This window comes from Netta rufina (assembly GCF_964035555.1).
Source record: "Netta rufina genome assembly, chromosome: 18".
Taxonomy (NCBI): Eukaryota; Metazoa; Chordata; class Aves; order Anseriformes; family Anatidae; genus Netta; species Netta rufina.
Window position 1 is genome coordinate 13,724,320 of NC_140142.1, and position 27,499 is coordinate 13,751,818.

General features: G+C 49.1%; 3 protein-coding genes across 3 annotated transcripts in view; 1 reads left to right on the plus strand and 2 right to left on the minus strand.

Annotated features, from left to right (window-relative positions):
• The window catches only part of LOC311216552 (olfactory receptor 14A16-like), a gene marked incomplete at both ends in the record, with an annotated part of 43,451 nt that overhangs the window by 6,798 nt on the left and 9,154 nt on the right, over positions 1-27,499 (plus strand). The gene's annotated exons all lie outside the window — the stretch shown is intronic.
• On the minus strand, positions 1,518-19,657 carry LOC311216671 (olfactory receptor 14A16-like; the record flags this gene model as incomplete). The annotated part of the gene is made up of 5 exons (XM_084298195.1): positions 1,518-2,054; positions 13,729-14,130; positions 18,474-18,546; positions 18,677-18,856; positions 19,644-19,657. The coding sequence occupies 5 exons, from the start codon at positions 19,655-19,657 to the stop codon at positions 1,518-1,520; spliced, it is 1,206 nt and encodes a 401-aa protein (XP_084154321.1).
• LOC311216672 (olfactory receptor 14C36-like) lies at positions 20,534-27,023 on the minus strand (the record flags this gene model as incomplete). The annotated part of the gene is made up of 4 exons (XM_084298196.1): positions 20,534-21,491; positions 25,835-25,912; positions 26,043-26,222; positions 27,010-27,023. 4 exons carry the CDS (start codon positions 27,021-27,023, stop codon positions 20,534-20,536), a joined length of 1,230 nt encoding a protein of 409 aa, XP_084154322.1.

The following is a 27,499-nucleotide window of genomic DNA, read 5'->3' on the forward strand; positions in this document are numbered from 1 at the left end:
AAGGATTCTAAGCAATAGCTGACATAATCTCCCTTGCCAACACTTTTTTTTTCTTTTTCTATGAATGTTCATTATTTATTTTCACAGTTTTCCATTGACAACACCATGGAGAAGTGCAATAAATCAAGTTATGCTTTCTTGAACAATAGTTTTATGCAAACATTTAAGAAAATACATTTTCCATAAACACACGTTTACCAAAACACATTTCCCAACAATGCTAATGCTTCTTTCTTTTTTTCCTTTTTTATTTTTCTCCTCCATTTATTCTGTCCTTGAAGAGCACTCTGAGGGAGAGTCATTGAATTAAAGAATAATGCATGTTTAAAAGACTGAGATTGAGAAATACGCTCCATGCCATCATGAAGAGAGATAACAAAGAGTGTCAACAGTGTTGGCCCAAGTGCCCATCACGGAGGGATGCTGCTGGTAACTTGCTGAAAGGAGGACTTTGTACCACTGACACCTTGCCCCCGAAAACATCATCCCCTTTTTCAGTCCAAACATCACCAGTGTGGCTAAAGGGAACCCCAGGAAACCATGGCAAAGGCCTTGCTAAAGTGCAGGTTCACCTCATTCCCTTCTTTCCCCTCCCCTTCTGTTTCAGCAGTTCCTTTGGTTCCTCCAACTGCCTGAAGATGGCTGTGGCAAGACTTTCCCTATCACATTCCCAGTGCTAGAGGTGACAATTGCACTTCAGCCAATCCTTTTTCTTGCCCTTCCTGAAGATGCATTTGATGTCCACATTTTTCAAGTGCCAAGAAATCTTGCTGATCCAAATGCCTGACAGCCTGGTCCAGAAAGGCAGGGTAGTGTGACATAACAGAGAGGGGCATCTGCAATGAACCTATGCAAGAGGGTTTACAGGAATCTCACAGGGACACTGGGGGTTGTTCTTGGAATCACACAGGGCAATGGCAGGCTGTGTGAGGTGTCCACATCTGAGCAGACCTCTTACACACAGGCCTTTAGAGAGAGCTCGTGCAGCCACTGCCAGAGGCTGGGAGGCACCTCAGTCCTGCGGTGCCTCGCCCTACTCTGCCCTCCTCTGAGATACCCCAGGACATGAGGAATGGGCACAGAGACATCGGTTCAAGGAGGCACATCTCAGAGCTGCCTTCAGGTGGCTTCGCAGAGGACGTTACTTGGCCTTGTGACGCTATCTGCCCAGCTGGCCTTCATGAGACTTCTAGGAATAGCTGATGGCCTTTGTGCTCCTTCGTGTTCATCTCTCCACATGCATATGATGTGCCTGGTGTCACCAGCATTGGGTTTCTCTTTCCATGTCTCCCATGCACATACAGCAGGCCCTGCTTTTCTGGGAAATCCTATCCCCCAAAGAGCAAGTGAGCAATGGCTTGGTCAGTCATTGCTGAGCCTCCTGCCCATACACCCCACAGCTCTGAGCTTGTGATGGCACTCTCCAGAGTATGAAAAATGACCAAAAGAAAACCTTGTTCCTGCAATGCTTTATGAGTCATATGCAGAAGACAATGGGCTTTTTTTTTTTTTAAATATTAGTTCATCAGTTTCCTCAAGGCATCCTTGAGATCCTGGTTGCTCATGCTGTAGATGAGGGGGTTCAGTGCTGGAGACACCACTGAGTACAGAACTGATACCACCAGGTCAAGGGATGGCGAAGAGATGGAGGGGGGCTTCAAGTAGGCAACCATGACAGTGCTAACAAACAGGAGGACCACAGCCAGGTGAGGGAGGCACATGGAAAAGGCTTTGTGCCGGCCCTGCTCAGAGGGCATCCTCAGCACAGCCCTGAAGATCTGCACATAGGAAATAACAATGAAAACAAAAGAACCAAAGACTAAGGAAAAACTGAAAACAAGTAGCTCAAATTCCCTGAGGTAGGCATCTGAGCAGGATAGCTTGAGGATCTGGGGGATCTCACAGAACAACTGGTCCACAGCATTGCCTTGGCAGAGGGGCAGGGAAAATGTGTTGGCCGTGTGCAGGACAGCAATGAGAAAGCCACTGGCCCAGGCAGGTGCTGCCATCTGGGCACAAGCTCTGCTGCCCAGGAGGCTCCCGTAGTGCAGGGGCTTGCAGACGGCAACGTAGCTGTCATAGGCCATGACTGTGAGAATTGAAAAATCTGAACCAAAGAAGAAGACAAAAGAGAGGACTTGTGCAGCACACCCTTGATAGGAGATGGTCCTGGTGTCCCAGAGGGCATTGGCCATGGCTTTGGGGACAATGATGGAGATGGATCCCAGGTCAAGGAGGGCGAGGTTGAGGAGGAAGAAGTACATGGGGGTGTGCAGGCGGTGGTCACAGGCTATAGAGGTGAGGATGAGGCCGTTGCCCAGGAGAGCAGCCAGGTAGATGCCCAGGAAGAGTGCGAAGTGCAGGAGCTGCAGCTCCTGTGTGTCTGCGAATGCCAGCAGGAGGAACTCGCTCAGAGAGCTGATGTTGGGCATTTTCTGACATTGAACACAGTTGTCTGTTGAAAAGGAGAAGGCAGAACAAAGTTAGAGACTTCTCTGAGGAAAACATATTGAAAGTCTTAGAGCACTCTCATCCCAAGCCTCTCTCTTTGCAGGAGAATCTTTCTGCAGCTATACTGCTTGAGTCCTGGCTGATTCTTTCTGAGGCTGGCACTGGAAGCGGGGATTCATGTGGGCTCCAGAGGAGTCCTTCCTGCTGTGAAGCATTCAGGAAGCAGGAACAAGGGGGAAAATGAAGTTCAGTCCACTTATAAGATCCATGAACTTCGCAGTGTTGTTGCAAAGAACACCTCCCTCCAGTATAGAGCAAGGCAGATTTTCTTACGCTTAGTACAACAAGCACTCTCTACGGTTTCCCAATATGTAGAGACAGCTTAAAGCAGAGAAGCCCCAGTCCCACTGCAGATGGACAGAATCCTCACCTTGTCTGCAAGTGCATGAGCAGGATCTCAGCTTCTCCCTCTTCGCCAGGGCTGCAGAGGCCTCACTCCAGCTGCCCACAGACAGCCATTCAGCAGCACGGACATGGCCTTAGTGCAGAGGTGTCTTCTCCTTGGGGCATCTGGAGAACACAAGGATGCCAAGAGAGAGCTGCATCCTGCTGGAGAGAAGCCTGTGTCCCAGGAGAACACCCCATGGATTAACATGAGTATCCATAAGCTGGGCTGTCCCAGCATCTCAGCTCCATCCCTTCAGTGTCTGGAGGAGGCTTATCACTTGGCTCTTGGCTGTCCAGGGGCAGCTGGGTTATGGCTCTCCATGGATGTTCTGCCAGACGTCCTCACCTCACAGTGCAATCCAGCAGGACTCTCAAAGCCTACTGCATTGCCCACTGCCCTCCCAGAAACAAGACTCAGCAGCAGACCCTTCCAGGACCTGCAGCTGCATGGACCCACAGCCAGACACTTACCTTGTCAAGGGCTGTGCACATTTCTCCTGCAGGCAGCTTTCAGCATCCTCCCACTCCCAACTGCTTCAAAGCCCTCTCTCCTTCTCTCCTCTCCCCGTGCCAGCTGCGGTCTGACCCCCAGACCTGCTGCGCTGTGCAGAGGAGCTGCTCCTGGGCACAGCTGTCTCTCTGCACCACGGCCCTCTTGCCAGGAACTCTCTCTGTCCCAGGAGCCTGGCCCAGCTCAGCACCAGAGACCCAGCCCAAGGCATTGCAATCACCCCTCTGGGGCTTTGGTGATGAGCCCACAAGCCTCAGGCACTGAGAAACAATTGAAGAAATCTCTCCAGAAGTCCAGGTCAGATGTATGTTTCCTACAGTGTCTCCCTGAGGGCCAGCACTGACACAGCCTCCCTTGGAGCTCGTTAGAGCAGAACAACGGACACAGTGAGGACAAGGAGACAAAGGCAATGCAAAGGTGACACTGAGGTGTAGACAAAGTGGATGCGTTTCACCAAGCACAAGGGCCCAGACAATAATGAATGATTTAAAATTTGAAAGGACTGAAAAGGAAGATAAATTTGTTATAATAACAATAATAATAAGAAGAATATATACAGAGCAAGTGATGCACCATGCAATTGTTGAGAAGCCCCTCACCAATGCTCAACCTGTCCCTGAGCATGGTCCCCCTGACCCAGGCCAGCCCGCATCAGGATCTGTTGTGCACGTCCCTTGGCCTTAAATTCTTTTAGTGCAAAATCAGCTTTCAGAGGGATTTGGAGTATTTTCTTCCCTTTCTCAAATACTTCCTCTGCTGTGTCACCCCACACAATGATACCATCATTGTAGTGCAGGTGTTCAGCAGCTTCCAGTGCAGTCTAGGTCAGACCATAGTCCATCAGGGCTGTGTTTCCAGCCCTGGGGCAGTTGATTCCATGTTGCAAGCAAGCTGCGGCCTTCACGCTGCTGGAAAACAGATGGAGAAAAATGCATTAGCGATATCAATTGTGGCAAAACATTTCAGTGCTTTTGATTCCAGTTTTCATGCAAGCTCTACCGTGTCCAGCATGGCAGAACTCAGCATTGCATGACTTCATTCAGGCCACGATAGTCCTCAGTTAGTGGACTCAGCTGGTGCTATACTGACTCAGGTGCACGGTTGTGGTAGTGATTGGCACCAGCTGTCCTTCAACCCTCATCAACCCCACAACAGAAAAGTCCTTTGAGAGACCAAGGCAAGGTAGACAACAGTTTAATGTCCTCCATCTCCAAGGCAGCTATGCCAAAAGGCCACTGATACCCTTTTGGGTCCTTAAAATATCTATCCTCTCCTGAAGTAGTCTCTTGCAAGGATGCACAGAGTCCCTGGGGCAGTGCCAATGGGTTGTTTTTCCCACTTCTTCCCACTTAGACACACTTCAGCCCTAAAGGATGACTTTAGGCCAAAGCTGATATCTCTGACATGACAACCAGAGGTGCTGCTCAGCAGAGCAAGGAGGCTGTGGTGCCCGGGGTATGGGGGCACTTTGCAGGTCTGTGCCGGGCAGGCTGGGAGGCAGACCCAGCTCATGGGGTCACTGCCATTGCCCCAGGGCTGCAAGGAATCACTCACCAGGCTCCTTTGCTGGGGCTGCTGCATGCCCTGGGGCTGCACAGCTCTCCTCTGCCTGCTCACACCAGACTGAGCACTTGAGCTCTGGTCAGTGCACCTTGGAAGAGATCCCCCCTTCGGAGGGAAGTGCTGCAGTGGAGGCCAGCTGTGCCACTGCCTTGCCCACTGCCTGTTCCTGCCTGCAGTCCCAGCACAACCCCACAGCAGCACTGGCACCAAGTTCCAGGAGCAGCCAGGCCTGACCCCACCAGCAGGGCTCATCAGGAGAGAGTGGCAGTGGCAAGAGAGCAGCTCTGCATGCCCCAAGCACTGGTGCTCCCTGGCCATGCTGCTGGGGTGGGACTCTTTTCCTCTGCACCCCTGCACATGGGCACTGCCCCTGCAGAGCCCGACCAGGTCTCAGAGGAAGGACGTCAGACAAAGAAGGCAGTGCAGGCTCCTTCAGTTTGTTTACATTCACACAGAGTGTGGCTCCACATGCACAGTGTCTTTGAGCTATGTTTGAAAGGTACAAACTGAAATGGAAAGGTGAAGAACAGTATCATTTTAATGGGCAACATTAGCTGAATTAATATCTGTACTAAGAATATGCACAGCCACAAACAAAACAAAACAAAACAAAACAAAGTATATTGGCTATTCCCCCACTTATTGGCATGACAAGTCATGTGCAGAAGCAGATAGGGAATTTCTTGCATCCAAAACACATCTAGTTATCAATTTCCACAAGGCATGCTTGAGATCCTGGCTCCTCATGCTACAGATCAGGGCGTTCACTGCTGAAGGCAGCACCGAGTACACAACTGCCACCGGGCATCCAGGGATGGGGAGGAGATGGAGGGAGGCTTCAGGTAGGCAACCATGACAGGGCTGAGAAAGAGGGACACCATGGCCAGGTGAGGGAGGCACATAGAAAGGGCTTTGTGCCAGCCCTGCTGTAGAGACGACAGGACTGTCACCTAGATACACAAGGTCAAACCCAAATACACTGCTCCTACCTGTGGCAGCTGGGCTCTTGGGCTTGAGCCCCTCCTGGATGCTGGGACTGCTTCCCCAGCACCAGCAGAGATGCGATGAGGAGGATACTGAGACCAGTGAATTTAAGCTGAGTTCTTTATTGCCTTTAACTACCAAGGAAGCCTGGTTCTGTATGTCCATTAGATTAAATAGTCAAAGCTAACACAAAATGTAACTTTCAGAATGTTATGAATTAGATTATTAAAAACAAAATAAAATATTGTTCAAATATTAACAGAGAAAAATAATTTTTAAAATGCTGTATCATTTTCCGAAATACCCTTTGATGTCTGTTAGGACTAGTATTATTGATTATGTTACGATAACACTAGTAGCTATAAAAATGATGTATAATATGAATGACAATATGAATGATAATATTTTATTATTAAGTATATATCTTTGGAATACATCACTGATGCTTAAGAAGCATGTATTGAAAAAGTTTCCTCACTGCATGCTTGAGCTCCTGGTTTCTCATGCTGGAGATGAGGGGGTTCACTGCTGGAGGTACCACCAAGTACAGAAATGACACCACCAAGTCCAGAGATGGAGAAGAGATTGGGGGGAGCTTCAGGCAGGCAAACAGGACAGTGCTGACAAACAGGGAGACCACGGCCAGGTGAGGGAGGCACCACTCTTTGGGTGTGACCTTCAAGACAACCCCTTATGCACTGAATGGTGCACCTGTCAAATGCGTCTCTCTCCAATTTGGAGACCAGGATGTCATGTGGGACTGTGTCAAAGGTCTTACAGAAGTCCAAGTAGATAACATCAGACGGTCTTCCCTTGTCATCTGATGTGGTCACTCCGTTGTAGAAAACCACCAAATTAGTCCGGCACAATTTAACCTTTGGTGAAGCCATGCTGCCTGAGATCACATCTCCGTCTTGCATGTGCCTTGACACTGACTCCAGGAGGATCTTTTCCATGATCTTGCCAGGCACAGGGGTGAGGCTCACCATTTGGTAGTTCCCTGGGTCCTCCTTTCTACATTTTTTTAAACAGGGCTGATATTTCCCTTGTTCCAGTTAGCAGGGACTTCACCTGACTGCCAGGACTTTTCAAATACGATGAAGAGAGGCTTGGCAACTACATCAGCCAATTCCTTCAGTACCCTGGGATGCATGTCATCAGGCCCCATAGACTTGTACTTGTTGAGTTTCATCAGGTGGTCTCAAATCTGCTCTTCACTTACAGCAGGTGGGACTTTGTGCCCTAGCCTCTATCTATGGGTTCAGGGAAATGAAAAACTTAGGGAGCCTGATTGGCAGTGAAGAACAAGGCAAAGACGTTGCTGAGTCCCTCACCTTTCCCATGTCTGTCATTACCAGTTCATCCTTCTGTTTCATCAGAGGGGGTACATTCTCCTTGGCCTTTATTTTCTGAGCCATGTATCTATAGAATCTCTTCCTGTTATTCTTTGCATCATTTGCCAAGCGCACTTCCATCTATTCCTTGGCTTTCCTTATCCCATCCTTGGACAACCAAAAATGAAGCATGCATGAGGGCCTGGGAAAAGTAACACTGGATCCATAGAAACCATTTGGGAAACAAAACTTGTAGGTAGGAAGCGTAATTTTGTGGAGGTCAGAGCTGATGGGCACATTGTACACGATGCTCTTTAAGACCTTTTTGTCCTTTTCCCTCCTGACTACAACGCCACTTCCTTCCCAGGAAGGGAATAGCGAACAGAGGTGAGACAGATACTCTATGATCATGAATGTCATCAGAAAGCTGATCCCAGTAAGATATGGGGAGTTCAGGAGCAGCCTGGACAAGAGAGATGTGAGATTTTGGGGTGGCAAGAGGAGCATGGCCAGCAGAATTTAATGATTTTGTAGCGGTAAGATGTAACTGCACTAGTAACATTGACTTAAAACAGTCATGTATTGTCCTTATCTTATTTTAATCAGTAATTTTAATCCCTGAACCTAAATGCAACTACAACACTCTGACAGGAAACCATTACTCTAATGCTTGAACTCAAAATATAACTTCAAAAAAAAATCATCCCATAGCCCTTTTCCTTCCCTTTACTCACTTGCTGACCCTAATCCCTTCTCTTAACACTAACATTAAAATGTTATCTTTAACCCTAGACTTCTTGGGAGACCTAAAAACACCCTAAAGCAGAGAGCTTGCCCATACCTTAACCACAGAAGAACACAAAACCTTACAATTAAAACTCTTTTTATTCTGTAACCCACAATGGTGAGCCCTAGTGCCTAAAGGACTAGAGAGGTCAGCTCTCAGGATCTCCTGCCCCAGCAGGAGGAATGTGACTGTGGCAGGGACTGTGAGGATACTTCTGCCTCTGCAGTGGATAGGGCAGCAGCAGGAACGTGTCACAGAAAGGGACTGTGAGGTCACTTCTGTCTGTAGCTGGCAGGTCACCCTTGACTTCTCCCTGGGATCTGGACTTTTGGGCTGACATCTGGCAGTGGCCCTGCTAGGCCAGCAGAAGGCACCTGCTTGGCATGCTGACTGGGGGATCCCTTCTGCCTCCATAGCCAGGAGGACCCAGACAGAAAGAAGGCCCCCAGATGGGTTGTCCTGTCCCTTCTGCTTGAGTCCATGACTTGACAGCAGGAGGCACAAGGCTTGGCTGTGTCTAGCCAAGAAGCTGCAAGGCCAGAAGCAGGCCCATGGCGTGGAAGGTGCTGGTGAGGTGACTTCTGTCTGGTTGGCTGACAGGCCGCAAGGAGCCTGATGGGTTGGGGTGCCTACTTCAGGAGGGGTTTCCGCCCTGATGGAGTTTTCTTTGTTAGTAGGAAAGAGCAGGAGAAACAAAATGCCACAACGTGGACCTTGGAAGTTATACATTGGCCACAAGGAGGAAGAAATGTCCCTCAAAGGGTTGAGCCGTGGTGCCAGAGGACACCCTCTGACCAGACTCTGGCTTTGTGTTTCAAGGAACAGCTGGTGAGGGTTGACGAGACATGGGTGAAAGCAAGGGATGACAGTAAGGTGGTGAACAGAGATGGGTGTTTGCAGACTTCAAGGAAATTGGTCAAACTGTGGGACAGCAAAGGAAAGCCTGCAGACAACAAGGCAGAGGGTGCTGTTAAGAAGGGTAGGCCCAAACTACCCTGGGGTTTTTGTCCCCTTGTCTAGAGCTTATGAGGAGATATGATATATTCTTGCGATGAGGGCTCATGGATTCCTTTCAACCCTGTGCAGCAACTTGGATGTGTCATACCGCTGTTCTTCTCATGGCATCACACTGCCCACCACATCCCACAGAACCCAGGAAGAGCCCTGACCAGATGTGGGGGTGCAGAATCTCCCCTCCCAGTGGCTGGGGTCAGGCCTTGGCTCTTCTGCTTCAACAAAACCAAAAAACACTTTTCTCAGCACAGCGCTTTGCCAGTCTGTAATCATGGCTTCCAATTTTCCAGTTCCTGCCTTCATATGTCCCTGGCGAGGTTATGTTAGTACCAGCCCTCACTGGGACCCATTAATACTTCCTGTCACTTCAACTTTTGTGCCTCCTGACTTGACTTGCTAAAGTGGTTACATCACTCTCCTCTCAGTACCTGAGCTTCATAGATTCAACACCAAAATACAACATGGACCTCATAAAAATGAAGAAGCTCCTAACATCTCTTGCATAGTTTTCTTAAAGACTTCAAGTTTTATCAGCTAATTGCAGAGCTTGCATGGTGTAGTTAAGGAAGAAGATTTCAAAAAGAACTTAATAAAAAACTTCTTGTTTCAAAGTCTGAATTTTGCTGCATTTCAGTTTTGAGCATTATTCTCCTATTGCTCTTCATCCTGGGTGACTTCTTTGGAGACCTCCATCAGGAAGAAAAGCAGAATCTGGAGGTCTGACAGCTCCACTGCCAGCAGTGGTCTTTGTCCCTGTAACTGCAGCCCAGCCCAGCACATGAAACCCTTTCTAAGACAGGTCAGTTGTTACTTGGGAACAAAATAAATATTAAAATAAATTAAAATAAATTATAACAAATTAATAAAATAAAATAAAATAAAATATTAAAATAAAATAATAAAATTGAAATAACCGTTGGAATCTGAGAAATTCAGCTTAAATCTTAGTAGACACCTGCACATCCATGGTCTCTCATGAGTCTTCTGTGGAAAACTCAGGAAGAAAAGTAAAGAAAATATATCTTCAAGCGGCTGTAGCTGTACCCATGAGCTTGGCCTCTTTTGGGAAATCATCTCCTTCGAGCCACAGAAACCTAAATTGAGTAATGTGAAAAGACCTGCCCAGTCAATAGAATAGGGCAAAGTCATGCTTCCTGTGTTATAGATGCAGAAGGCAAAAAGAATTGCATTGTGCTTTATACCTACTAGGAGGAAAATTAACTCTGTCCTAACTGAAACCAGGACAAGGGTGCACTCTATTCCATCATTGTCCTGGTTTCAGCTAGAACAGAATTAATTTTCTTCCTAGTAGCTGGTGGAATGCTGTGTTTTGGCTTAGGATGAGAAGAGTGCTGATAACACCCCGATGTTTTAATTGTTGCAGAGCAGTGCTTATACCAAGCCAAGGACATCTCAGCCTTTCGCTCTGTCCTGCCAACAGGCAGGCTGGGGGTGCAGCAAGAGCTGGGAGGGGACAGACCCAGGACAGGTGACCCAAACTAGCCAAAGGGGTATTCCATACCATCTGACGTCATGCTAAACAATATATAGGGGTGGCTAGCCGGGGGGAGGGGGCCGGACTGCTCGGGGTTAGGCTGGGCATCAGTCAGCGGGTGGTGAGCAATTGCATTGTGCATCACTTGTTTGTACATATTATTATTACTTTCCTATTATCACCATTGTAACATTATTATTAATATTATTGTTATTATTATTTTGTTATTATTATTTTCCTGTCTTATTAAACTGTCTTTATCTCAACTCACGGGCTTCACTTTCCATTTCTCTCCCCCGTCCCAGAGAGGGAGGGGGGAGGGTGAGCGAACGGCTGCGTGGTGTTTAGCTGCTGGCTGGGTTAAACCACGACAATCATCCAGGTCCCTGACAAATAAGTTGAACAGGACTGGACTCAGTGTAGGTCCCTGGGAGACACTGCTGGCTACAGGCCTCCAACTAGACTCTGTTCCACTAAGCACGACCCTCTGAACTCTGCCAGCCAGCCAGCTCACATCCCACCTCACCGACCACTCCTCCACCTCATACTTCCTGAGCTTGCCTATGAGGATGTTATCAGAGACAGTGCTGAAAGCCTTGCTGAAGTCAAAGTAGACAACATCTACTGCTCTCCCCTCACCCACTCAGCTAGTCATTCCATCATAGAAGCCTATCAAGTTGGTGAAGCATGGTTTCCCTTGGTGAACCCGTACTGACTACTCCTGATCACCTTCTTCTCTTCCACATGCTGGAGATGACCTTGAGGATGAGCTGTTCCATTGCCTTTCCAGGGACGGAGGCGAGGCTGTCCGGCCTGTAGCTGCCTGGGGCCTCCTTCTTGCCCTTGTTGAAGAGCGGTATGACATGAGCTTTCTTCCAGTCTTGAGGCAGCTCTCCTGTTCTCCATGACCTTTCAAAAATGATGGAGAGTGGACCAGCAGTAACATCTGCCAGCTCCCTTAGCACTCATGAATGTATCCCATCGCGGTGCATGGATTTGTGGCTGTCAGGTTTTCCTAAGACATCTCTGACCTGATCCTCTTCAACCAATGGAGAGTCCTCGTTTCTCCAGATTTCCTCCCTTGTTCCTAATGCCAGAGATTCTGGAGGGCTGCTCTTAGCAGTGAAGACTGAAGCAAAGAAGGCATTCGGTAATTCTGCCTTCTCCGTATCCTTTGTCACGAGGACACCCACCTCATTAAGCAGTGGGCCCACATTTTCCTTCCTCTTCCTTCTGCTCTTGATATATTTAAAAAGGACCTTTTCTCGGACAATGTCCTTATATTCTTCCCAAGTGACTTGTCCCTTTTTTCCACGTTATGTATACTTCCTTCTTCTATTTAAATCACTCCAGGATCTCCTTGATCTTTCCAGCAGGTCTCCTGCCCCCTTTGACATTTTGCTCACAGGAATACATATCTCTTGAGCTTGGAGGACTTGGAGGTCAGTGCGCTATTGCTGCCAGTGCACCGTTGTGGCAGCCCTCAGCACCTGCTCTTCGGCTCTCAGCAACCCCACAACAGAAGGGTCCTGTGTGAGACCAGGAAAGGTAGACAACTATTTGATGTTTGCTGCATTCAGGGCAGTTATGCCAACAGCCCTCTGGTACCCTTTTGTTTACTTGTTTGCCCTTGGAAAAAGCCAGAAACGCAGTCTGGAGGCATATCGTTAGAGTTACCTAATGATGTTCAAATTACTCAAGAGCTATCATGACCGGCACAAAAGAAAGAAGGGGAAGGTGCCATGTCTTGTTCCCTCCACCAATTGGATTCATGAGTGTCATACCAGTAGCACCTCAAATAATATTTATTGGTGCAGATTTAGGGAAAGCATCACAAGCCCATATTTGCTTTCCTAGTGGTAATTTAGCAGTTTCTTGCAATCTGTAGTTGCTTTACAGGGAAGGATTTGTAGCAATTTGTAATACAGACATTCATGAAAAGAGCAAGGAGGTGTCCTTGTGAACTTTGGAATCCTACCAACCTACTGCTGTGATCCATGGGCAAGCTGACCCTCCTAGGTCCTGACCATTGATACTGTGATGCCCTTGGAGAGGTCCTCAAAGCTGCAGGAGCAACCACGTACCTGGGGCTTGGAGATATCCCTTTGCTGCAGAGAACAGACTCAACCACAGGGGCTAGACCCTTCAGATTTCCCAGTGCCATGAAAAAGTTTTTTTGTTTTTTTTTTTCTGCTCAGGTCTGCTGCCCCCTCACATACAGCTAGGCCTGTGGCTCATCTCCCTGTGGAGGATGAGGAGGCAAAGCTCTGCTGGTGCCTGAGTAAGGGAGAAATACTCCACCTGTGGAAGGGCAGGGCTGGTGGGGAGGTGGCACAGGACAGGCACTGGCCACTTTCTCCTATTGCCCACCCAGGGAGCCTTAAGACCGCATGTCAGTGTCCATACTGCCCACAGGTGCCTGAAGAACTGTATCCTGAGATCCATCTTCTCTCCTGTACATATGAGTTTTCCTTTTTTTCTCACAGTTTGGGACCTGCATTGGTGTACGTGGTAAGTGGCACTGAAAGGCTGTGTCTCCCACCGTGTTTTTTGGTGGGTTGTTCCCATTGCAGCAGCAGAGCAGCAGCTAATTGCTCCTGGAAGAAAACTGAAACAGCTTCTTCAGGGCATGCTTGAGCTCCTGGTTCCTTATGCTGTAGATGAAGGGGTTCACTGCTGGAGGTACCACTGAGTACAGAACTGCCACTGCAAAGTCCAGGTATAGGGAGAAGGTGGTAGGGGGCTTCACACCAGCAAACAAGATAGTGCTGACAAACAGGGAGACTACCGCAAGGTGAGGGAGGCATGTGGAAAAGGCTTTGTGCAGGCCCTGCTGCGAGGGAATCCTCAGCACAGCCCTGAAGATCTGCACATAGGACACCACAATGAAAACAAAACAGCCAGCACCTAAACAAAAGCTAAATGCAATAAACCCAACTTCCCTGAGGTACGCATCAGAGCAGGAGAGCTTGAGGATCTGGGGGATTTCACAGAAGAACTGGTCCACAGCATTGCCATGGCAAAGGGGAAGGGAAAATGTAGTGGCCGTGTGCAGGACAGCAATGAGAAAGCCACTGGCCCAGGCAGCTGCTGCCATCTGGGCACAAGCTCTGCTGCCCAGGACGCTCCCGTAGTGCAGGGGCTTGCAGACAGCAATGTAGCGGTCATAGGCCATGACGGTGAGAACATAAAATTCTGCTGTAATCATAAAGACATATAGAAAGACCTGGGCAGCACATGCTTCATAGGAGATGGCCCTGGTGTCCCACAGAGAATTGGCCATGGCTTTGGGCACAGTGGTGGAGATGGATCCCAGGTCGAGGAGGGCGAGGTTGAGGAGGAAGAAGTACATGGGCGTGTGGAGGCGGTGGTCACAGGCTATGGCGGTGAGGATGAGGCCATTGCCCAGGAGGGCAGCCAGGTAGATGCCCAGGAAGAGCGCGAAGTGCAGGAGCTGCAGCTCGCGTGTCTCTGCAAATGCCAGCAGGAGGAACTCGCTCAAGAGCTGATGTTGGGCATTTGCTGGCTCTGGACATGGACACTGCTAAATGAGAAAAAAAATAAAAAATAAATAGAGAGTCTTACGAGTAATGTCTGACCAAAATTCAGATAATTCCCAAGCAAAACCTTACATTCCCTGTTTCCAAGAGGACCTTTGTGTCTCTCCCTGTCTGGAGCCCTGCTTTGTGCTTGCTGAGTGTCCTGTACACTGCAGCCTCCTCTGCCCAGCAGCTCCCAGTGAGCCTGCTCTGCTCTATTCGAGGTTCCAAGAGGGAAGGTTCCTGGGAAGTGGCTCCCTCTGCTGAGAGAGGGGTGTTTGGCAATGTGACTATGTGTGTTTTCTGTTTTCAATACCCAGGAGACAAACTCAGCAGGTGGATCGTGCATGTCTGGCCAGAGAGAACAGGGAGTATCCCCTCCTGCTTCACCCGCCATGCACAGCACTCCCCGTCAGAATCAGACACCACCAGCTGCCACGCCGGGCAAGGGCATGGGCAGGCATGGGCAGGCAGGGCAGACCCAACCCAATGCAGAGGCTGTGGTGTTGGTAAGGTAGAGCCTTTCCTCACAGCCCTGTGCCATCTGGCGGGCACAGACAGGAGAGGGACAAGAGCTCTGGAATGGAAGAAGCATTTGGAATATGCTCCTTGTCATATGGTAGGAATTTGGGGGTAGGACCTCTGTGGAGCCAGGAGCTAGACTCGATGATCCTTGTGGGTCCCTTCCAACTCGGAATATTCTATGATTCTGTGATTCTGTGCCTTCCTCCATGGAGGCAGGTGGAGTCGGCCTGCAGGAAATGTGTCTACTTACAAAGAGATTTAAGGTTCATATACCCCATATTCTCAGCCCCCCATATTCTACAACCCATGACAGAAGCTCCGAGGGGAAGACAGGAGACCAGATGCTGCTGCAAGGAAGGTGCCTGCACTGCAGGGGATAGCAGGGAGGGAGCAGCTCCCTCTCACTGCCTGCCCATGTCCCTGCTGCCTAAAGCTGCCCTGCAGCACCTTCTCCTCCACACCGCACAAACCATGAGAGACATCCTGACAGCTCCTGGCCAGGCAGAGACACCCTGCATCCAGGAGCCCCTTCCAGGAACCTTCCCTGCACTGTCCTGCAGCCAGAGACTTACCGTGGACAGAGCTGAGAACGTTTCTCCTGCACTGAGCTCTCCTCTGCGTGCACCCTCCAGGCTGCCTGGAATCCCTTTCTGCCTGGGTGCCTGCAGTCAGAGCCCCCAGCCCTGCTGCGCTGTGCAGAGGAGCTGCTCCTGCACAGCTGTCTCTCTGCACCAGGGCCCTCTTTCCACGAGCTCTCTCTGTCCCACGAGCCTGGCCCAGCTCAGCAGCACAGGCCCAGCCCAAGGCATTGCAATCACCCCTCTGGGGGCTTTCCTGATGAACCACAAACCTCAGGAACTCAGAGACAATTGAAGACATCTCTCCAGAAGTCCAAGTCAGATGCAAGTTTCCTGGAATTTCCCCCTGAGGGCCAGCACTGACACAGCCTCCCTTGGAGCTCATTAGAGCAGAATGTTGGAGGCAGTGAGGACAAGGAGACAAAGACAATGTGAAGGTGACACTGAGGTGTAGACAAAGTAGATGCATTTCAGCAAGTACAGGGGCCAGGCCTTGACCTCCAGCCCCTGGGAAGGGAGATCCTTTCCCTTCACACAGTGCTCAGGGCTCTTCCTGGGGCAGTAGGAGATGGGGATGTGCATGGCCAAGTGCAGGAGGATGGTACGACCCCTGCCTAGTTGATGGGTGGAGGTAAGGAGGCAATGAGGCTCTGGTGCTTTAACAATAACCTGTCTCCTGATAGGCCTCAGTGGCACAGACAACAGCCGTAGCCTCAGGCACAGAGACCTATGTCCTGTTGGCACTTTCAGCCTTGCCACAGCCCTTGCTCCTCTCCACACCAGGCTGTCCAAGGGACTCTCACACCTGCACCTCTTTTCCTGCTGTCTCTACACCCTTGTCTGTGTGGTGTCTCAGGGGATCTGAGATGAGTCTGATAACTTAGATTGCTTGCTGGCTGTGCTCCTCGTAAGGCAGCTCTGTAGGAAGCTGGCCTGCTTCCTGGTGAGCAGGCACCTCTGCTCTATGGCATCCCTCGTGGTGCCCTGGCCCTTCTCCTCCTGGGCACTGCTCACTCAGCAGGGTCCCAGTCTGCCCTGATGTGGGGGGTTCCTCTTCCTCTAGTGCAGGACTAGGTTCTGATCCTTGTAATGCCAAGAGGTTCCTGTAGGCAAAATCCTGCAGTTTCTCAATACTTTCTCCACACTGATGGTCCATTCTGTCAGGTGTTAATATCTGCAGGCAGACAGGTCACCCTGATTGTGCTATCTCTCACAACATAACAGTAGCAGGTGTTTGTAGCACAGTTTGGGTAACACAGGAGTAACCAGTTGAATGGAATTGCAGCACAGAATCACTGAAGGGTAGGGGATGGAAGGCTGCCAGATTCCACATTTTCTGTTCTTCCTTCTCATGCATGCTGTTATTTTGTATAAAATTGCATCCTATTTACAAAACACTGCGCTGTACCATCTAATAGGAAGAAAATTAAGTCTATCCCAGCCAATACATGGAGAATATCCACCCCATATTCTATACCATCTGCATCGTGCTCAGCTCCAGTACTTTCCAATTAATCACCACCACCTTTCCTCTTTTGATATTCACACAGAGATATCATGCCTTTAGTCTATGGGTGTCCTGGAGTTGGCTAGGATTGAGTTAATTTTCCTCCTAGTAGCTGGTATGATGCTGTGTTTTGGATTTAGCATGAGAAGAATGCTGATTACACCCTGATGGCTTAGTTGTTGCCCAAGTTGTTGTGGGATAGAAGCAGGACAGCTGACCCCAAGTAGCCAAAGGGATATTCCAGACCATGGAACAGCAAAAGGGATGTTCCAGACCCCAAGGAGCCAAAAGGATGTTCCAGAAAAATCAATATGGGCTGGCTGTCCAGGGTACGGAGTACCGTTGCTGCAGGACAGGCAATCACCATCATGATCATGATCATCATTGTTTGTATTATTTGTCTTCCCTTTATGTCCTATTAAACTGTCTTTATCTCAACCCATGATTTCTTTTTTATTTTATTTTTTTCCTCTCCTCATTCTCAACTGCATCCACTGGGGATGTAGCAGGGTGTGTGTATGAGTGAATGGCTGTGTGGTGCTGAGCTGCCTGCCGGGATAAACCACACTCTTTTTGGTGCCCAACATGGAGCACAAAGTTTGAGCCAATGACAGATCTGACCACAGCATGTTAAAAGAAAGCTGTTATAAACATTAGTTGATTTTAATACTTGCTGATCACAACGTTGATTTTCTTTTTTTTTTTTTTTTTTTCTTAAATCTCAGGTCTGTTGTGCTGCATTTCAGAATTGTGTTGTATAGAACATTATTTACTGTATGTCTCCCCTGTCATGCTGTTTATCTTTTCTGATGGCTGGTTTAACTTTATTCTTTCGGTGTACCGTGTAACACTGGCTTATGACATGGTAAAATTCCTGGTCATGAAACTAATCTGGTACTTGCACTCAGCATTGCCATTACCTCCATACCTTGGGAGACATCTCTCAGAAACTATTAAGAATTACACTCTGGACCTTTTCTCCTCAGGTGTCCTGGTTTCAGTTAGAACAGAATTAATTTTCTTCCTAGTAGCTGGTGGAATGCTGTGTTTTGGCTTAGGATGAGAAGAGTGCTGATAACACCCCGATGTTTTAATTGTTGCAGAGCAGTGCTTATACCAAGCCAAGGACATCTCAGCCTTTCGCTCTGTCCTGCCAACAGGCAGGCTGGGGGTGCAGTTAGAGCTGGGAGGGGACAGACCCAGGACAGGTGACCCAAACTAGCCAAAGGGGTATTCCATACCATCTGACGTCATGCTAAACAATATATAGGGGTGGCTAGCCGGGGGGAGGGGGCCGGACTGCTCGGGGTTAGGCTGGGCATCGGTCAGCGGGTGGTGAGCAATTGCATTGTGCATCACTTGTTTGTACATATTATTATTACTTTCCTATTATCACCATTGTATTATTATTATTATTGTTGTTATTATTATTTTTGTTATTATTATTTTCCTGTCTTATTAAACTGTCTTTATCTCAACTCACGGGCTTCACTTTCCATTTCTCTCCCCCGTCCCAGAGAGGGAGGGGGGAGGGTGAGCGAACGGCTGCGTGGTGTTTAGCTGCTGGCTGGGTTAAACCACGACAATCATCCAGGTCCCTGACAAATAAGTTGAACAGGACTGGACTCAGTGTAGGTCCCTGGGAGACACTGCTGGCTACAGGCCTCCAACTAGACTCTGTTCCACTAAGCACGACCCTCTGAACTCTGCCAGCCAGCCAGCTCACATCCCACCTCACCGACCACTCCTCCACCTCATACTTCCTGTGCTTGCCTATGAGGATGTTATCGGAGACAGTGCTGAAAGCCTTGCTGAAGTCAAAGTAGACAACATCTACTGCTCTCCCCTCACCCACTCAGCTAGTCATTCCATCATAGAAGCCTATCAAGTTGGTGAAGCATGGTTTCCCTTGGTGAACCCGTACTGACTACTCCTGATCACCTTCTTCTCTTCCACATGCTGGAGATGACCTTGAGGATGAGCTGTTCCATTGCCTTTCCAGGGACGGAGGTGAGGCTGTCCGGCCTGTAGCTGCCTGGGGCCTCCTTCTTGCCCTTGTTGAAGAGCGGTATGACATGAGCTTTCTTCCAGTCTTGAGGCAGCTCTCCTGTTCTCCATGACCTTTCAAAAATGATGGAGAGTGGACCAGCAGTAACATCTGCCAGCTCCCTTAGCACTCATGAATGTATCCCATCGCGGTGCATGGATTTGTGGCTGTCAGGTTTTCCTAAGACATCTCTGACCTGATCCTCTTCAACCAATGGAGAGTCCTCGTTTCTCCAGATTTCCTCTCTTGTTCCTAATGCCAGAGATTCTGGAGGGCTGCTCTTAGCAGTGAAGACTGAAGCAAAGAAGGCATTCGGTAATTCTGCCTTCTCCGTATCCTTTGTCACGAGGACACCCACCTCATTAAGCAGTGGGCCCACATTTTCCTTCCTCTTCCTTCTGCTCTTGATATATTTAAAAAGGACCTTTTCTCGGACAATGTCCTTATATTCTTCCCAAGTGACTTGTCCCTTTTTTCCACGTTATGTATACTTCCTTCTTCTATTTAAATCACTCCAGGATCTCCTTGATCTTTCCAGCAGGTCTCCTGCCCCCTTTGACATTTTGCTCACAGGAATACATATCTCTTGAGCTTGGAGGACTTGGAGGTCAGTGCGCTATTGCTGCCAGTGCACCGTTGTGGCAGCCCTCAGCACCTGCTCTTCGGCTCTCAGCAACCCCACAACAGAAGGGTCCTGTGTGAGACCAGGAAAGGTAGACAACTATTTGATGTTTGCTGCATTCAGGGCAGTTATGCCAACAGCCCTCTGGTACCCTTTTGTTTACTTGTTTGCCCTTGGAAAAAGCCAGAAACGCAGTCTGGAGGCATATCGTTAGAGTTACCTAATGATGTTCAAATTACTCAAGAGCTATCATGACCGGCACAAAAGAAAGAAGGGGAAGGTGCCATGTCTTGTTCCCTCCACCAATTGGATTCATGAGTGTCATACCAGTAGCACCTCAAATAATATTTATTGGTGCAGATTTAGGGAAAGCATCACAAGCCCATATTTGCTTTCCTAGTGGTAACTTAGCAGTTTCTTGCAATCTGTAGTTGCTTTACAGGGAAGGATTTGTAGCAATTTGTAATACAGACATTCATGAAAAGAGCAAGGAGGTGTCCTTGTGAACTTTGGAATCCTACCAACCTACTGCTGTGATCCATGGGCAAGCTGACCCTCCTAGGTCCTGACCATTGATACTGTGATGCCCTTGGAGAGGTCCTCAAAGCTGCAGGAGCAACCACGTACCTGGGGCTTGGAGATATCCCTTTGCTGCAGAGAACAGACTCAACCACAGGGGCTAGACCCTTCAGATTTCCCAGTGCCATGAAAAAGTTTTTTTGTTTTTTTTTTCTGCTCAGGTCTGCTGCCCCCTCACATACAGCTAGGCCTGTGGCTCATCTCCCTGTGGAGGATGAGGAGGCAAAGCTCTGCTGGTGCCTGAGTAAGGGAGAAATACTCCACCTGTGGAAGGGCAGGGCTGGTGGGGAGGTGGCACAGGACAGGCACTGGCCACTTTCTCCTATTGCCCACCCAGGGAGCCTTAAGACCGCATGTCAGTGTCCATACTGCCCACAGGTGCCTGAAGAACTGTATCCTGAGATCCATCTTCTCTCCTGTACATATGAGTTTTCCTTTTTTTCTCACAGTTTGGGACCTGCATTGGTGTACGTGGTAAGTGGCACTGAAAGGCTGTGTCTCCCACCGTGTTTTTTGGTGGGTTGTTCCCATTGCAGCAGCAGAGCAGCAGCTAATTGCTCCTGGAAGAAAACTGAAACAGCTTCTTCAGGGCATGCTTGAGCTCCTGGTTGCTTATGCTGTAGATGAAGGGGTTCACTGCTGGAGGTACCACCGAGTACAGAACTGCCACTGCAAAGTCCAGGTATAGGGAGAAGGTGGTAGGGGGCTTCACACCAGCAAACAAGATAGTGCTGACAAACAGGGAGACTACCGCAAGGTGAGGGAGGCATGTGGAAAAGGCTTTGTGCAGGCCCTGCTGCGAGGGAATCCTCAGCACAGCCCTGAAGATCTGCACATAGGACACCACAATGAAAACAAAACAGCCAGCACCTAAACAAAAGCTAAATGCAATAAACCCAACTTCCCTGAGGTACGCATCAGAGCAGGAGAGCTTGAGGATCTGGGGGATTTCACAGAAGAACTGGTCCACAGCATTGCCATGGCAAAGGGGAAGGGAAAATGTAGTGGCCGTGTGCAGGACAGCAATGAGAAAGCCACTGGCCCAGGCAGTTGCTGCCATCTGGGCACAAGCTCTGCTGCCCAGGACGCTCCCGTAGTGCAGGGGCTTGCAGACAGCAATGTAGCGGTCATAGGCCATGACGGTGAGAACATAAAATTCTGCTGTAATCATAAAGACATATAGAAAGACCTGGGCAGCACATGCTTCATAGGAGATGGCCCTGGTGTCCCACAGAGAATTGGCCATGGCTTTGGGGACAGTGGTGGAGATGGATTCCAGGTCGAGGAGGGCGAGGTTGAGGAGGAAGAAGTACATGGGGGTGTGCAGGTGGTGGTCGTAGGCTACGGCGGTGAGGATGAGTCCGTTGCCCAGGAGGGCAGCCAGGTAGATGCCCAGGAAGAGCGCGAAGTGCAGGAGCTGCAGCTCGCGTGTCTCTGCAAATGCCAGCAGGAGGAACTCGCTCAAAGAGCTGGTGTTGGGCATTTGCTGGCTCTGGACATGGACACTGCTAAATGAGAAAAAAAATAAAAAATAAATAGAGAGTCTTACGAGTAATGTCTGACCAAAATTCAGATAATTCCCAAGCAAAACCTTACATTCCCTGTTTCCAAGAGGACCTTTGTGTCTCTCCCTGTCTGGAGCCCTGCTTTGTGCTTGCTGAGTGTCCTGTACACTGCAGCCTCCTCTGCCCAGCAGCTCCCAGTGAGCCTGCTCTGCTCTATTCGAGGTTCCAAGAGGGAAGGTTCCTGGGAAGTGGCTCCCTCTGCTGAGAGAGGGGTGTTTGGCAATGTGACTATGTGTGTTTTCTGTTTTCAATACCCAGGAGACAAACTCAGCAGGTGGATCGTGCATGTCTGGCCAGAGAGAACAGGGAGTATCCCCTCCTGCTTCACCCGCCATGCACAGCACTCCCCGTCAGAATCAGACACCACCAGCTGCCACGCCGGGCAAGGGCATGGGCAGGCATGGGCAGGCAGGGCAGACCCAACCCAATGCAGAGGCTGTGGTGTTGATAAGGTAGAGCCTTTCCTCACAGCCCTGTGCCATCTGGCGGGCACAGACAGGAGAGGGACAAGAGCTCTGGAATGGAAGAAGCATTTGGAATATGCTCCTTGTCATATGGTAGGAATTTGGGGGTAGGACCTCTGTGGAGCCAGGAGCTGGACTCAATGATCCTTGTGGGTCCCTTCCAACTCGGAATATTCTATGATTCTGTGATTCTGTGCCTTCCTCCATGGAGGCAGGTGGAGTCGGCCTGCAGGAAATGTGTCTACTTACAAAGAGATTTAAGGTTCATATACCCCATATTCTCAGCCCCCCATATTCTACAACCCATGACAGAAGCTCCGAGGGGAAGACAGGAGACCAGATGCTGCTGCAAGGAAGGTGCCTGCACTGCAGGGGATAGCAGGGAGGGAGCAGCTCCCTCTCACTGCCTGCCCATGTCCCTGCTGCCTACAGCTGCCCTGCAGCACCTTCTCCTCCACACCGCACAAACCATGAGAGACATCCTGGCAGCTCCTGGCCAGGCAGAGACACCCTGCATCCAGGAGCCCCTTCCAGGAACCTTCCCTGCACTGTCCTGCAGCCAGAGACTTACCGTGGACAGAGCTGAGAACGTTTCTCCTGCACTGAGCTCTCCTCTGCGTGCACCCTCCAGGCTGCCTGGAATCCCTTTCTGCCTGGGTGCCTGCAGTCAGAGCCCCCAGCCCTGCTGCGCTGTGCAGAGGAGCTGCTCCTGCACAGCTGTCTCTCTGCACCAGGGCCCTCTTTCCACGAGCTCTCTCTGTCCCACGAGCCTGGCCCAGCTCAGCAGCACAGGCCCAGCCCAAGGCATTGCAATCACCCCTCTGGGGGCTTTCCTGATGAACCACAAACCTCAGGAACTCAGAGACAATTGAAGACATCTCTCCAGAAGTCCAAGTCAGATGCAAGTTTCCTGGAATTTCCCCCTGAGGGCCAGCACTGACACAGCCTCCCTTGGAGCTCATTAGAGCAGAATGTTGGAGGCAGTGAGGACAAGGAGACAAAGACAATGTGAAGGTGACACTGAGGTGTAGACAAAGTAGATGCATTTCAGCAAGTACAGGGGCCAGGCCTTGACCTCCAGCCCCTGGGAAGGGAGATCCTTTCCCTTCACACAGTGCTCAGGGCTCTTCCTGGGGCAGTAGGAGATGGGGATGTGCATGGCCAAGTGCAGGAGGATGGTACGACCCCTGCCTAGTTGATGGGTGGAGGTAAGGAGGCAATGAGGCTCTGGTGCTTTAACAATAACCTGTCTCCTGATAGGCCTCAGTGGCACAGACAACAGCCGTAGCCTCAGGCACAGAGACCTATGTCCTGTTGGCACTTTCAGCCTTGCCACAGCCCTTGCTCCTCTCCACACCAGGCTGTCCAAGGGACTCTCACACCTGCACCTCTTTTCCTGCTGTCTCTACACCCTTGTCTGTGTGGTGTCTCAGGGGATCTGAGATGAGTCTGATAACTTAGATTGCTTGCTGGCTGTGCTCCTCGTAAGGCAGCTCTGTAGGAAGCTGGCCTGCTTCCTGGTGAGCAGGCACCTCTGCTCTATGGCATCCCTCGTGGTGCCCTGGCCCTTCTCCTCCTGGGCACTGCTCACTCAGCAGGGTCCCAGTCTGCCCTGATGTGGGGGGTTCCTCTTCCTCTAGTGCAGGACTAGGTTCTGATCCTTGTAATGCCAAGAGGTTCCTGTAGGCAAAATCCTGCAGTTTCTCAATACTTTCTCCACACTGATGGTCCATTCTGTCAGGTGTTAATATCTGCAGGCAGACAGGTCACCCTGATTGTGCTATCTCTCACAACATAACAGTAGCAGGTGTTTGTAGCACAGTTTGGGTAACACAGGAGTAACCAGTTGAATGGAATTGCAGCACAGAATCACTGAAGGGTAGGGGATGGAAGGCTGCCAGATTCCACATTTTCTGTTCTTCCTTCTCATGCATGCTGTTATTTTGTATAAAATTGCATCCTATTTACAAAACACTGCGCTGTACCATCTAATAGGAAGAAAATTAAGTCTATCCCAGCCAATACATGGAGAATATCCACCCCATATTCTATACCATCTGCATCGTGCTCAGCTCCAGTACTTTCCAATTAATCACCACCACCTTTCCTCTTTTGATATTCACACAGAGATATCATGCCTTTAGTCTATGGGTGTCCTGGAGTTGGCTAGGATTGAGTTAATTTTCCTCCTAGTAGCTGGTATGATGCTGTGTTTTGGATTTAGCATGAGAAGAATGCTGATTACACCCTGATGGCTTAGTTGTTGCCCAAGTTGTTGTGGGATAGAAGCAGGACAGCTGACCCCAAGTAGCCAAAGGGATATTCCAGACCATGGAACAGCAAAAGGGATGTTCCAGACCCCAAGTAGCCAAAAGGATGTTCCAGAAAAATCAATATGGGCTGGCTGTCCAGGGTACGGAGTACCGTTGCTGCAGGACAGGCAATCACCATCATGATCATGATCATCATTGTTTGTATTATTTGTCTTCCCTTTATGTCCTATTAAACTGTCTTTATCTCAACCCATGATTTCTTTTTTATTTTATTTTTTTCCTCTCCTCATTCTCAACTGCATCCACTGGGGATGTAGCAGGGTGTGTGTATGAGTGAATGGCTGTGTGGTGCTGAGCTGCCTGCCGGGATAAACCACACTCTTTTTGGTGCCCAACATGGAGCACAAAGTTTGAGCCAATGACAGATCTGACCACAGCATGTTAAAAGAAAGCTGTTATAAACATTAGTTGATTTTAATACTTGCTGATCACAACGTTGATTTTCTTTTTTTTTTTTTTTTTTTTTCTTAAATCTCAGGTCTGTTGTGCTGCATTTCAGAATTGTGTTGTATAGAACATTATTTACTGTATGTCTCCCCTGTCATGCTGTTTATCTTTTCTGATGGCTGGTTTAACTTTATTCTTTCGGTGTACCGTGTAACACTGGCTTATGACATGGTAAAATTCCTGGTCATGAAACTAATCTGGTACTTGCACTCAGCATTGCCATTACCTCCATACCTTGGGAGACATCTCTCAGAAACTATTAAGAATTACACTCTGGACCTTTTCTCCTCAGGTGTCCTGGTTTCAGTTAGAACAGAATTAATTTTCTTCCTAGTAGCTGGTGGAATGCTGTGTTTTGGCTTAGGATGAGAAGAGTGCTGATAACACCCCGATGTTTTAATTGTTGCAGAGCAGTGCTTATACCAAGCCAAGGACATCTCAGCCTTTCGCTCTGTCCTGCCAACAGGCAGGCTGGGGGTGCAGTTAGAGCTGGGAGGGGACAGACCCAGGACAGGTGACCCAAACTAGCCAAAGGGGTATTCCATACCATCTGACGTCATGCTAAACAATATATAGGGGTGGCTAGCCAGGGGGAGGGGGCCGGACTGCTCGGGGTTAGGCTGGGCATCGGTCAGCGGGTGGTGAGCAATTGCATTGTGCATCACTTGTTTGTACATATTATTATTACTTTCCTATTATCACCATTGTATTATTATTATTATTGTTGTTGTTATTATTATTTTTGTTATTATTATTTTCCTGTCTTATTAAACTGTCTTTATCTCAACTCACGGGCTTCACTTTCCATTTCTCTCCCCCGTCCCAGAGAGGGAGGGGGGAGGGTGAGCGAACGGCTGCGTGGTGTTTAGCTGCTGGCTGGGTTAAACCACGACAATCATCCAGGTCCCTGACAAATAAGTTGAACAGGACTGGACTCAGTGTAGGTCCCTGGGAGACACTGCTGGCTACAGGCCTCCAACTAGACTCTGTTCCACTAAGCACGACCCTCTGAACTCTGCCAGCCAGCCAGCTCACATCCCACCTCACCGACCACTCCTCCACCTCATACTTCCTGAGCTTGCCTATGAGGATGTTATCGGAGACAGTGCTGAAAGCCTTGCTGAAGTCAAAGTAGACAACATCTACTGCTCTCCCCTCACCCACTCAGCTAGTCATTCCATCATAGAAGCCTATCAAGTTGGTGAAGCATGGTTTCCCTTGGTGAACCCGTACTGACTACTCCTGATCACCTTCTTCTCTTCCACATGCTGGAGATGACCTTGAGGATGAGCTGTTCCATTGCCTTTCCAGGGACGGAGGTGAGGCTGTCCGGCCTGTAGCTGCCTGGGGCCTCCTTCTTGCCCTTGTTGAAGAGCGGTATGACATGAGCTTTCTTCCAGTCTTGAGGCAGCTCTCCTGTTCTCCATGACCTTTCAAAAATGATGGAGAGTGGACCAGCAGTAACATCTGCCAGCTCCCTTAGCACTCATGAATGTATCCCATCGCGGTGCATGGATTTGTGGCTGTCAGGTTTTCCTAAGACATCTCTGACCTGATCCTCTTCAACCAATGGAGAGTCCTCGTTTCTCCAGATTTCCTCTCTTGTTCCTAATGCCAGAGATTCTGGAGGGCTGCTCTTAGCAGTGAAGACTGAAGCAAAGAAGGCATTCGGTAATTCTGCCTTCTCCGTATCCTTTGTCACGAGGACACCCACCTCATTAAGCAGTGGGCCCACATTTTCCTTCCTCTTCCTTCTGCTCTTGATATATTTAAAAAGGACCTTTTCTCGGACAATGTCCTTATATTCTTCCCAAGTGACTTGTCCCTTTTTTCCACGTTATGTATACTTCCTTCTTCTATTTAAATCACTCCAGGATCTCCTTGATCTTTCCAGCAGGTCTCCTGCCCCCTTTGACATTTTGCTCACAGGAATACATATCTCTTGAGCTTGGAGGACTTGGAGGTCAGTGCGCTATTGCTGCCAGTGCACCGTTGTGGCAGCCCTCAGCACCTGCTCTTCGGCTCTCAGCAACCCCACAACAGAAGGGTCCTGTGTGAGACCAGGAAAGGTAGACAACTATTTGATGTTTGCTGCATTCAGGGCAGTTATGCCAACAGCCCTCTGGTACCCTTTTGTTTACTTGTTTGCCCTTGGAAAAAGCCAGAAACGCAGTCTGGAGGCATATCGTTAGAGTTACCTAATGATGTTCAAATTACTCAAGAGCTATCATGACCGGCACAAAAGAAAGAAGGGGAAGGTGCCATGTCTTGTTCCCTCCACCAATTGGATTCATGAGTGTCATACCAGTAGCACCTCAAATAATATTTATTGGTGCAGATTTAGGGAAAGCATCACAAGCCCATATTTGCTTTCCTAGTGGTAACTTAGCAGTTTCTTGCAATCTGTAGTTGCTTTACAGGGAAGGATTTGTAGCAATTTGTAATACAGACATTCATGAAAAGAGCAAGGAGGTGTCCTTGTGAACTTTGGAATCCTACCAACCTACTGCTGTGATCCATGGGCAAGCTGACCCTCCTAGGTCCTGACCATTGATACTGTGATGCCCTTGGAGAGGTCCTCAAAGCTGCAGGAGCAACCACGTACCTGGGGCTTGGAGATATCCCTTTGCTGCAGAGAACAGACTCAACCACAGGGGCTAGACCCTTCAGATTTCCCAGTGCCATGAAAAAGTTTTTTTGTTTTTTT